Below are 11,021 nucleotides of genomic sequence, written 5' to 3' on the forward strand. Positions count from 1 at the left end.
GATATCCTGAATTATTTAAAAATTTGTTATTTATAAAAATAATTAAAATAATAGTATAAAAACTGTACTGAAAAAAGGAGAGCAGAAGAAACCATCCATAGCTACTTCTTAACAAATGAATGATGAAGATTTGAGGTATTTTAGATTATTTCATTTATACTGTAATGGTCTATTATTTTTTTTTTCATTTAGGCCTTATGTTAGTGTAGTGGTCTATTTTTTTCATTCTATACTGTAGTGGTCAAACATTAAAGTTTTGTTTTTCATTTAGGCCTTAAGTTATAGTGTAGTGGTGTATCCTAACATTAAAAAGTTTTGTTTTCTTTCCATTAGGCCTTTACTTATTATGTAGTGACCAACATTAAAAAGGTGCTGTAATCTGCTTCAAATGAGATGAAAAGAAATACTCGAGCAACTTACTTTTCACTGACAAACATTAAATTGTCACTTCATTAATTATTTAGTTAATCATCTTTTGTACATGGAACTTAACTTCATTATTAATCACTTCTTAAGAAAAGTCTGTATTTCTTGTTAAAAAGGTTAATTAACGTAGGGACAGGCGCAGGGACTTTGCCATTGTATGTAGGGACACGTATAGGGACTTTTCGTAACATCTGCAGGAACATTTGAACCCAAAACTAATTATTATGTTGGCAACATTTGAGGAGTGGGCGCTGCTGCTAACACACTCCTCGCTGGTTGGCCTGCCGGGTGGGAGTCTTCTTGCCTTACCTTTGTTGCGTCGTCTACCTGGGCAGGTGTATCAGTGTGGCGTGATTAAATAAGAGTCAGACTTGCACGTTTTATTTTCCTCCTTGGTAGTGGGGGGGCGGGGGGGTATGGGTGTGGGTGACGCAGCAGCGCTCAGTGGTTATGTGGGGTGTCATCAGGAAGGTCAGTGGGTGAGTCCTTGATGTACCTCCGCCCCCAACCACTGTGTTAGTATTCATGACAGGCGGTGGTGGAGGCGAGGGTGATCAAGGGGGTGTGGTAATAGTGGTGGTGGTGGTGGTGATAGTGGTGGTTGTAGTGGTGATGGTGAGGGTGGTGGTGGTGGTGGTGGTGGCGGTGGTGGCGGTGGTGGCTCTCCTCTTCACCCCAAACTAAAAAAGATACCTGTTGCATCACCTTACCTCACTCACCTCTCACCTGTCGAAAAAAAATCTTCGTTTGGTGTAATTTATTTATCATACATTCGTAGCTGTTGTTTTTACACATTTTGATCACATTTTGTCCTTTTCCTTTAAATACACCGAAGACTATCACTGAAGCCTTATTTCGTCATAGTGTACATGCTCTTGGGTCATATTCTCAAACATTTCAGCGCCCAAGCTCACATATTTTTCAAGGCTTTCATAGGAGTTTTGTGCATTTCTAGGGTTGGTTTTATGACCCGGTTGGTAGTCTGACCCTTCTTCTGTACCGTGAACCTAAAATAACACTCACAATAACTCGACTGATCTCCTTTGAATGTAGTTGATGTGAGATTTAAACATTTCGGCGCCCAAGCTCACACATTTCACAAGGCTTTCGTAGGAGTTGTGGTGGGCATTTCCAGGGGTAGTTGTATGAGCCTGGCGGTAGTTTGAGAAAGCCTCTGTACCATGGACGTGAAAAATGATATTGATGAGAACGAGTTTAATCTCTTTTTTTTGGCCTTTATAAATAGTTGACGTGAGAGCCGAAAGCGTCTGACTCAGGGCCATATTCTTGAACATTTCGGCGTCCAAGCACAATTATTTGACAAGGCTTTCGTGGGAGTTTGAGGTATTTCGATATCAGATGGATGATTACTTTTATTTTTTATTTTTTTTATCAATCGCGTTTTAATGAGTGTTTTATTAGGTTCATGGGACAGAAGAAGGGTCAGACTACCACCAGGGTCATAAAACTACTCCTGGAAATACCTCGAACTCCCGCGAAAGCCTTGTCAAATATATGTACTTGCATGGGTGACGAAATGTTTAGTAATACGGCCCAATTTTTTCGTCGCCCAAGAACAAATATTTGACAAGGCTTTCGTAGGAGTTGTGGGCATTTCCAAGAGTAGTTTTATGCTCCTGGTGGTACTTTGACCCTTCTTCTGTACCATGAACCTAAAGAAACACTCATTGGAACCCGACTGACCCCCTCTTTGACCTTTAGAAATAGATGATGTGATTAGCCGAAGTGTCTTATAATGCAGACCAATTAAGTATACCGACCTCACACCTTCCTTCGCGGGGGTCCGACAAGCCCTCCACCTCAGCTGTTACTCACATAGGGATGGAGAGAAAGGAAACTGTAGCATCATTTTTTATTTAACTATTTTCTAAACCGTCGTACAAAAATGAGATCACTGGAAACACATGAGCAAGGTCGCGACTCACCCAAGACACCAAGAAAGGGGGTCAGGGAGTTTTGGATCAACCCTAAAAAAGAGATATATAAATAAATATAAATAATCATCCATCTGATATCGAAAATGTTCCTACACTAATGGCACGTGACCTTGAAGACGCGGAGAGGGGAAGGGAGGAAGGAGGAAAGAAGGGGAAGGGGTGTGGGAGAAGGGGTGAGGATGGACTGGGAAGAGGAAAAGATGTGAGGGGAGGGAGGAAGAAAGGGGTGAGGGTGAGGAAAGGGAGTGAGGAAAGGGAGTGAGGAAAGGGAGTGAGGAAAGGGAGTACATGAGTGAGGAACGAAGGGCGTGATGAAGAGGGCCAAGAGGGTGAAGTGAGGCAGGGAGGAAGAGGAAGGGAGGAGGAGCCAGAGCGGAACAGGGTGAAGGATGAGGCAGGGAGGAGGAAAAGCGAGGAACAAGCAGAGAGGATGAGGCAGGGAGGAAGAGAAAGGGAGGAGGAGCCAGAGAGGAACAGGGTGAAGGATGAGGCAGGGAGGAGGAAAAGCGAGGAACAGGCAGAGAGGATGAGGCAGGGAGGAAGAGAAAGGGAGGAGGAGCCAGAGAGGAACAGAGTGAAGGATGAGGCAGGGAGGAGGAAAAGCGAGGAACAAGCACAGAGGATGAGGCAGGGAGGATAAGACAGCGAGGAGACAGTGGATGAGGAAGAGGCAGAAGGATGAGACAGAGAGGAACAGAGCAGGAGGACAGAAAAAGGACAAGAAGAGGAGAGAGAGGATGAGGCAGAAATCAACAGGAAGGGAGGGCAGGGCGGCGCGTGTCAACAGTCGAGCTATAATGAGATCGTCAGGCTTAGTGATACATGTCTTTTTCATTGCACCGTGAGCATGCCCGGCCGTCAGCTGAAGGGGCGCCGGCGTGAGCGAGGTGGCAGCGATGACTTGATGGCTTCCCTTCTGCCGTGGCGTGGAAGGGCGTCTCCGGGGAAGGTACTCGTCGGGCCACACTTGTGTCTCTCGCGACTCGTGGCTGTGGGATCGTCGACATCACGCCACAGCCAAAGGATCATATTATTAAACATTTCCGCCCAACCACACATATTTGTCAAGGCTTTCGTAGGACTTGTGGGCATTTCCATGGGTAGTTTTATGTAGTTTTATGACCCTGGTTGTAGTCTGACCTTGTCTCTTTACCTTGAGAGATGGCGCCACTATAAACACTTGCCTGCGCCATGACGGGCTGGGGCCAACTACCATCCAGGCCCCTCAAGCAAGCCTACTGGCGCTATAGGTTCAGAAGTAAAAAAAAAAAAAAATAAATAAAATAAAAAAAAATAAAAAAAAAAAAACACTTATTAGTGCCCAATTAATCTTCTTTGCGCCCCGTGAAAATCGTTGATGTGGGAGTCAGGGCGTTCAAGAATACCGACAAAAGCCTCTCCATACAGAGCTCGCCATCACCATACAGAAATTGAAATAAAGGTTTTTCAGATAAATTTTGACAATATGAAAAAGAAAAAAAAAAAAACGAACATTCTAGTGTTAGTCCTACAATACACATCTGCTTATGGAGAGTTCGATCACTACACGGAACCACAGCGTTATACCTCTATGAGATTCGGTGTACAGACCAACAAAATGTTCCCTCGAGGGCCAGCCAGGGATTAGGACAGACCGACCAGGACCCATATTCTCAAACGCCTCGATGCCTCAGTATATCTGTTGAAGGAGGCTCTCGTAGAAGTTGTAGCCATTTCCATGGGTGGTTTCATGTCTCTGACGGTAGTTTTGCAAGATCTCTAAGCCTTGAAGAGGAAAAACTATTGAGAAGCCGATTCAGCTTTCATGTGGCCTTTAAAATGTGTCGTAACAAGAGCCAAAGCGTTTGAGAATAGAGTCCCTAGTCTAAGGCTGCCCTGAGGGGCGGGGAGGAGGACGAGTTTCCCGGTCCACCTTACAACTAAACCTTGAAAGACATTTACACCAACTGGGAAACACTTCCACCTCCCTGAAAGACTTGTAGTATGAGGCGGGGGAGCGGGATGAGGGGGAAGGAGAACGTGGCCCTGAAAGACTGTGGGTAGTCCAGCATTGAGCAACACCACGAGTGCTTGCAGCCAGTAAGACCGACACGACCCTTACGCAGCGTTACGGGCAGTGTGTACACCTGGCGGGGCTGCTCCGCCTAGACGCAGGGGCCAACAGGTGACCCACCGCCCCGGCACGCTGCAAGGTGGTCCCTCCAAGACGAGCCACCCAACTATTCCAGCAAGAAGCGTTCCATAAAAAAAAAAATATATATATATATAATCGTAGAAATCCAAACACTCTCAAAGATGAAGAAATAAGAGTTTCTGAAGCCTTGTCTGAACGGGTACTTTCTATAGAGTACATTTATGTAAATCATGAATCAACTGCTTCCTTTAACTTAGTATATTTTTTTCTACGTTTCTTCATCCTCTCCTTACGAGCGTTCGTCAGACTTCCCTCCATAGTGAAAGACAGCGGGCAGTGAGCTGGGTCTGCGCGGCGGAACGGAACACCGCGCCGCACAGACCTAGACGCCCCACACACGTCGCTTAACCATCAAGAACCTTAATCACTACGAATGTACACTACACTATAAGACATAACAATCCCGCATGCTGGCCCCCGCGTCACCAGAAGGGACTCGGGACACCTGGCACTGGGGACGAACACAAGAACACTGCCCAGCGTCCCTCAGGACAAGCATGGGAAAATATCCAAATGAAGCCTTGTCTCTCCTAACTTAAAGGCACATGTTTACAGTCTGAAAAATGTTGAATTTGAAACTGGATGCAATCAAAGCGACTGGTGGCCGCCAACGCCGTCTGTCTGTCCTGCAGGAGCTGTTGAGAGACGCTAGACACTGAGGATCACGAACAAGGTCTCGCATGCGTCTGGCCATGGGCGGCGGCGAGGGTGCCCGCCTCGTCCTTAGCTGGAGCCGCTGTTGAGCCGCCAAAACACGAGGCAGAGGAGGGAGCCGGCCAGACACGTGTAGAAAGTCACCGGCAGTCTGCTGGCTGCCACGGTGACCTGCGTGCGGGCCTGCCGGGAAGAAAGGGACACGTATAAGACTCCTTGAACGCGTGCACTCGGACAAAGATGACGGCAGCAACAGCAAGAATAGAGCACGCTTTCCCCCCTCCTCCCCCCACCGCTCTGGATAACCTTAAACGAAAATCTGCGATGCTCAGGTGTGCCGTTGTGTGTGTGTGTGTGTGTGTGTGTGTGTGTGTGTCTGTAGGGAACTTACCGCACATCTGTTGGACTGAAACTGATCAGCAATCTTGCGGAGGTCCCCGCCGACGTGCCGCCACAGCCTCTGCCGCTCCCCGCCCTCCCCTCCTGCCCGGGGCTCCTCGTTCCCCTGGTAGCGGCGGCGCGGGTGGTGGTGGTGGTGGTGGGCGGCGCTGCGGGGGCGGGGTAGGGGCTCCAACAGGTGGGACAGGTGCGTGGCGTCATGGGCATCGCTGTGCACCTGCGCCCGACGCCCCTCCTCACTATGGCTCGGCCCCGCCCGTATCGGCATACCTTCAGCACCGCCCTCGGTGCCTGGCGGCGTGGCGACCGTCTGAGCTGGGAGCTTTTCGGGGAAGAAGGCGAGGCAGGAGTGGGAGCGTCGCAGGGGTGAGGGTGGCGGCGTGTGGTTCGGAATGACGTCAGGCAGCAGTCTGGGGCCTGCCGGGGGAAAGGGAGGCGGTGAGGACGCGTCTGGCCACGTTGTCCTGTGGCCACAACAGCCACTGGGCGGGGCGCGGGACGGCCCCACAAGCTGCTTGCAGGGATTATATACTAGTATATAATTCTTGGCTGCTGGGCCCACCGACACCAACAACAATATCAGTAACATCCACGCACTCTTTGAGAGGCGCTTGAATAGCGTGTGTGTGTGTGTGTGTGTGTGTGTGTGTGTGTGTTCTGGCATACAGCAACATAAAATGAGGTGTCACGCGTCTCCTCTGTGACAGTATCTCGTTGCCTCGTTACCTGTCTCACCTGGGGCAGCGGTGACGACAGGTGGGCTAATGTAGTACCTGCCGTGCTCCATCTTCCCTTTTGAATTAGTCAGGAGGATTACCGACTGAACTGACAAACAAATATATGTCACGCCCCCAAATCATGACGCAGAGAGAGAGAGAGAGAGAGAGAGAGAGAGAGAGAGAGAGAGAGAGAGAGAGAGCATGCATCTGCCGCAATCGAGCAAGGGAATCAGTCAGTAGTTTGTTGATGGGCGAGATTCAGAAACGCTGCCATTGACAGTTCTTGATTCTCGGCACAAGTTGCTAGCAAGCTATGGCGCGTCCGGAGGGGAAGGACGGGGAGGAGCAGGACGGGGCGGGGCAAGGCGGGGCGGGGCAGAATGACGCAGCTACTGGAAATGTTGCTCTAAGCTTTTCGGGGCTGGGCGGGGCAGCTGTGGCAAACATGCTGTAACTTGTTGTAGTGTCACCCTTGCCCCGCCCCGCCCCGTGAATCGCCTGTAGTCTGTCACTGGTGGAGGATTCACTCTGCCCCGCCCCGCCCCGCCCCGTAAATCACCCTGTAAGCCGCACTGGTGTATGCTTTACCCTTCCGCGCCCCGTAAGTCATGCTAACATGTTACTGGTGGCGTACAGTACCCTGTCTTGCTACAAGTGAATGATTCATCCTGCCCCGCCCCGCTGCGCTCCGCCCCGCCATGCACGCTGCAACATGCTGTTGGCGGCACTGCCCCGCCCCGCGCCGCCCCTCCACACTCCGCACGGGTCAATGCGCGGAAACTTTTATCATAAACTGTGTGTGTGTGTGTGTTGTGATTTTGCTCAGTAATACAATTACTAATTCGATTTCGTGTTCGACCTTTTTTCAATGTGTATAAAGTTTACTGTACTTTCCATGCAATCCATGAACTAACTAAACCTCTGTGTGTGTGTGTGTGTGTGTGTGTGTGTGTGTGTCATAGCCCTACCCCTAGATGGCTGGGTGGCACCTCCCCCGCCGCCGCTACAGCCACGCGTCATCACCTACAAAACATGCTGCGACAGGTGCGGCGGCGGCGATGGCGGGGGACTTACCTCTTTGGCTAGTTCTAAGAAATTATGGCACAGACGTCCGCAGACCATCCTCCTCCCTGGTACTGGAGGTGGTGGTGGTGGTGATGGTAGTAGCAACAGTAGCAATAGAAGTAGTAGTAGTAGTAGTAGTAGGAGGAGGAGGAGGAGGAGGAGGAGGGGAATCAGGAGAGAGAAGGAGGAGGAGGAACGAAAACTATCTCCCTATGCTTTTATACCTGTGTGAGCTACCTGCATTACTTAAATTACTCGATTTTCGTACACACACACACACACACACACCTGCACAGCACTCACCATATACATCCAAGCGCTGATGGTGGTGGTGGTGATGATGATGGTGGTGATGGTGGTGGTGATAGTGTTCCAGCCAGTCTATCTCGAGGGCGTTCATGGCAGGCTCCGGGCGGTGATATGGGAGGGAACTACTGTCACTCATGTCAGCGGTGCAGCCAAAGGGTACGGCGCCAGTGTGCAGGAGGCTGATCATCTCTGAGGCTTGAGTGCGTGCTGTTCTATCCTCCTGCAGCCGCGAGTAGAGTCAGCCCGCACAGCACAGCACAGCAGACACCACACCTCCGCACGCGACACCGTTCACGCTGGTACTGTGGCTGTGAGCGAGTGAGAGATGAGAGGCGGCCGAGTGCGTGAGATGACTGAGAAGGAGGAGGAGGCGGGGGTGGGGGTGGGGGAAGCGCGTAACAGGTCCCGTAAGCTTTAACACAACCGTAATCAAAGCGTACAGTATCGTCTCCCTGCGTCTCTGTCTTTCCCCTCACCTAGAGTCTGATCGTGCGGCGCTAAATGATAAGATTAGGATGTTATGTGTGTAAGGAGGGGACCTACACGTAAGATAAGGCACTAGCGACCCCTGGAAACCTGCTGGACTTGCCCGGGGGTCCGAGGGTGGGCGTGGAAGGGCGGGTACTGGTAGTGCACGCGCGGCCGCAGCGGCAGCCAACCAGCAGCCAGGTCCAGCAGACGCACATGGTTCCGTATTTGTAAACAAGGATAGAGGGCGGTATTGTCAAACGCTCTCGCCTCTCACATCACCTATTTCCAAAGGCCTAAAAGGAGGTCAATCGGGCTGCAACGAGTGTCTTTTTAGGTTCAATGTACAGAAGAAGGGTCAAACTATTACCAAGGTCGTAAATCTACCCATGGAAATCCCACAAACTCTCATGAAAGCCTTGTTAGATATGTGACTAGGGCGCCGGAGTGTCTGAAAATATGGCCCAGTCTCCGGCGATGCAAGACAGCGCGCTTGTTGGTATAAGAATGTAAGGCCAACATTCAGAAACAGATCGGCGGCCAGGCACACATGTTGACAAGGCTTTCGTAGTAGTTGTGGGCATTTCTAGTGGTGCTTTTATTTATTTATTTATTTTTTTACAACAAAGGAGACAGCTCAAGGGCACAAAAAAATGAAACAATAATAAAAAAATAAAAAAAAGCCCGCTACTCGCTGCTCCTACAAAAAAGAATCAAAAGAGGTGGCCGAAAGAGAGGTCAATTTCGGGAGGAGATGTAATAGTTTGACTCTCCTTCTGTACCTTGAACCTAAAAGAACACACATTAGAACCCGATTAATCTCCTTTTGGGCTTTGATAATAGTTGTTATGAGGAGTGGAAGCGTCTGACAGTACCGACCTAACTTGGCTGGTATTATAAGACATTTTTGCTCCTCACTTCAACTATTTCTAAAGGTCAAATGGGGATCAATCGAATTCTAATGAGTGTTTTTTTAGGTTTATGATACAGAAGAAGGGTCAAACTACCACCAGGGTCAGGAAACTACACCTGGAAATGCCCCAAACTCCCACGAAAGCTTTGTCAAATACGTGAACTTGGCCGATGAAATGTTTTAAAATACGACCCTAAAAGCATGTTGAACGTCTCTGTCTCCCATCACGACCATTTTCCAAGGCCACAGAGAAGATTGAGCGGGTTCAAATGGGCGATTTCCCCGTCAGAGATCAACAGTCGCGTCAAACTATATCACCAGGCTCACAAAACACCCCATGAAAACCCCAGCGACTTCTACGAGAGGCTTTTCAACCGGGCGTACTGAGGCAATGGTACACACTTATATAGGAACACGGGGTTTAGCGTTACACGGAATGAATGATGTATACGAAGAATGGGTGGTTCAACGCTGCCAGATTGTCGTACTCAGCCTTCTAAGTTTCCCGATTTCCGACCCAAAAACTGCCTCCTCGATCCCAATAACTGCCTCCATATAGAGTTATCGTTAAAATGGTTAATTATTGGTGATTTGGGGGAATAGTTATAAGTCAGAAACCGGTAAATACGAGGCTCCAAGTACGGTAATCTGCATGGAATCGTTGGGTTGTTGTGTGTCTCCCTCCTAGTTAGTCTTCAGTCTGGGTTTCCTCTTGATCTAGTGTCCGTGGGTGTCTGCCGTCCATCCCCCGCTGATAAATTATGTAGACTGAGGGATACATGCAGCGGGGGGTGGGGGGGGGGGCTTGGGGGGGGTAGTATACGTATGTCTTGCCACCCCATAAACCCCACACCTCATAACTGAAGCCAGGAGTATAGAATGTATGTGTGTTTGTATGTTTGAAGCCAGGAGTATAGAATGTATGTGTGTTTGTATGTATGTATGTATGTATGGATGGATATGAAGTCAGGGGTGCCCCATGTATGTATGTATGAATGTTTGTATGTATGTATGTATTGATTATGTGTGTGTGTGTGTCCAATGAAACAGAGCACACAGGAAACCAAAAGTCTTATAAAGGAAATAATACAGGCAGGTAATGGACACACACACACACACACACACACACTCACACAGGAAGGGAAGGACAGGTGAGTCAGTGGGGCAGGTGGTCACCCTCGCCGTCTCTTCACCCTCCTTACCCCCCACTCACCCCCACCCCCTACCCCCCCTACCCCCCTACCTCCCGATCTAACCTGCTCATCGGATAGTTCTTTGTCTTTAACTCCTGTTCACGGGATCACTTTTAGGGTGCTGTTTTTTTTTTTTTTTTTTTTTTTTCAATACTCTTTCGGTTTGTTTTTTCTATAATAGTAGTAGTAGTAGTAGTAGTAGTAGTAGTAGTAGTAGTAGTAGTAGTAGTAGTAGTAGTAGTAGTAGTAACAGTAGTAGGAGGAGAAAGTGGAGGACGCAAAGGAGGAGGAAGATGCTAGTGGGGGTAAGGAAAGTATGGGGAGGGAATGGAGGAAGAAGTAGTGAAGTGAAGAAGGGGTAGAGGGGAATAGAGGGAAGAAGAGGAGTACAAAGGAAAAGCAAACAGCAACAGACCTCTTTGTCCTAACTAGGCTGTTTGTTGTTGCTACCATCTACTCTAATCTACGAATCAGAGACACAGATGGAGAAAGGAGAAAGATACAGTAAGAGAGAGAGAGAGAGAGAGAGAGAGGAGCATAAAAAAAAAGGAATGAGAAATATATTATTGTTTTACTTAACTTTAATTCATCTTGTTATTGATTTTATCCTTTTATCCTTTGCTCTCCTCTGTTCCTCTCCTCTTCTCCTCGTCTTCCTTCCTCTCTCCTCTTCCTCCTCCTTTCATCTTCTGCTCTCCTCTGTTCCTCTCCTCTTCTCCTCGT

General features: G+C 48.8%; 1 protein-coding gene across 1 annotated transcript; it reads right to left on the minus strand.

Moving 5' to 3' along the window:
* Positions 1-3,662: 3,662 nt before the first annotated feature.
* LOC127004114 (one cut domain family member 2-like) lies at positions 3,663-8,027 on the minus strand. The gene is made up of 3 exons (XM_050871487.1): positions 7,719-8,027; positions 5,624-6,048; positions 3,663-5,415 (listed from the first exon to the last, which is right to left on the minus strand). The coding sequence occupies exons 1-3, from the start codon at positions 7,909-7,911 to the stop codon at positions 5,302-5,304; spliced, it is 732 nt and encodes a 243-aa protein (XP_050727444.1). The 5' UTR covers positions 7,912-8,027; the 3' UTR covers positions 3,663-5,301.
* Positions 8,028-11,021: the final 2,994 nt, after the last annotated feature.

Source organism: Eriocheir sinensis, chromosome 27 (assembly GCF_024679095.1).
Source record: "Eriocheir sinensis breed Jianghai 21 chromosome 27, ASM2467909v1, whole genome shotgun sequence".
Lineage (NCBI taxonomy): Eukaryota > Metazoa > Arthropoda > Malacostraca > Decapoda > Varunidae > Eriocheir > Eriocheir sinensis.

Coding starts and splice junctions, on each gene's coding strand:
- LOC127004114 (XM_050871487.1), bottom strand. CDS start 7,911: ATGATCAGCCTCCTGCACACTGGCGCCGTACCCTTTGGCTGCACCGCT. Junction 6,049..7,718: donor TCAGCGCTTGGATGTATATG/GTGAGTGCTGTG, acceptor TTCCCCCGGCAG/GCCCCAGACTGCTGCCTGAC. Junction 5,416..5,623: donor TTCAGTCCAACAGATGTGCG/GTAAGTTCCCTA, acceptor TCTTCCCGGCAG/GCCCGCACGCAGGTCACCGT.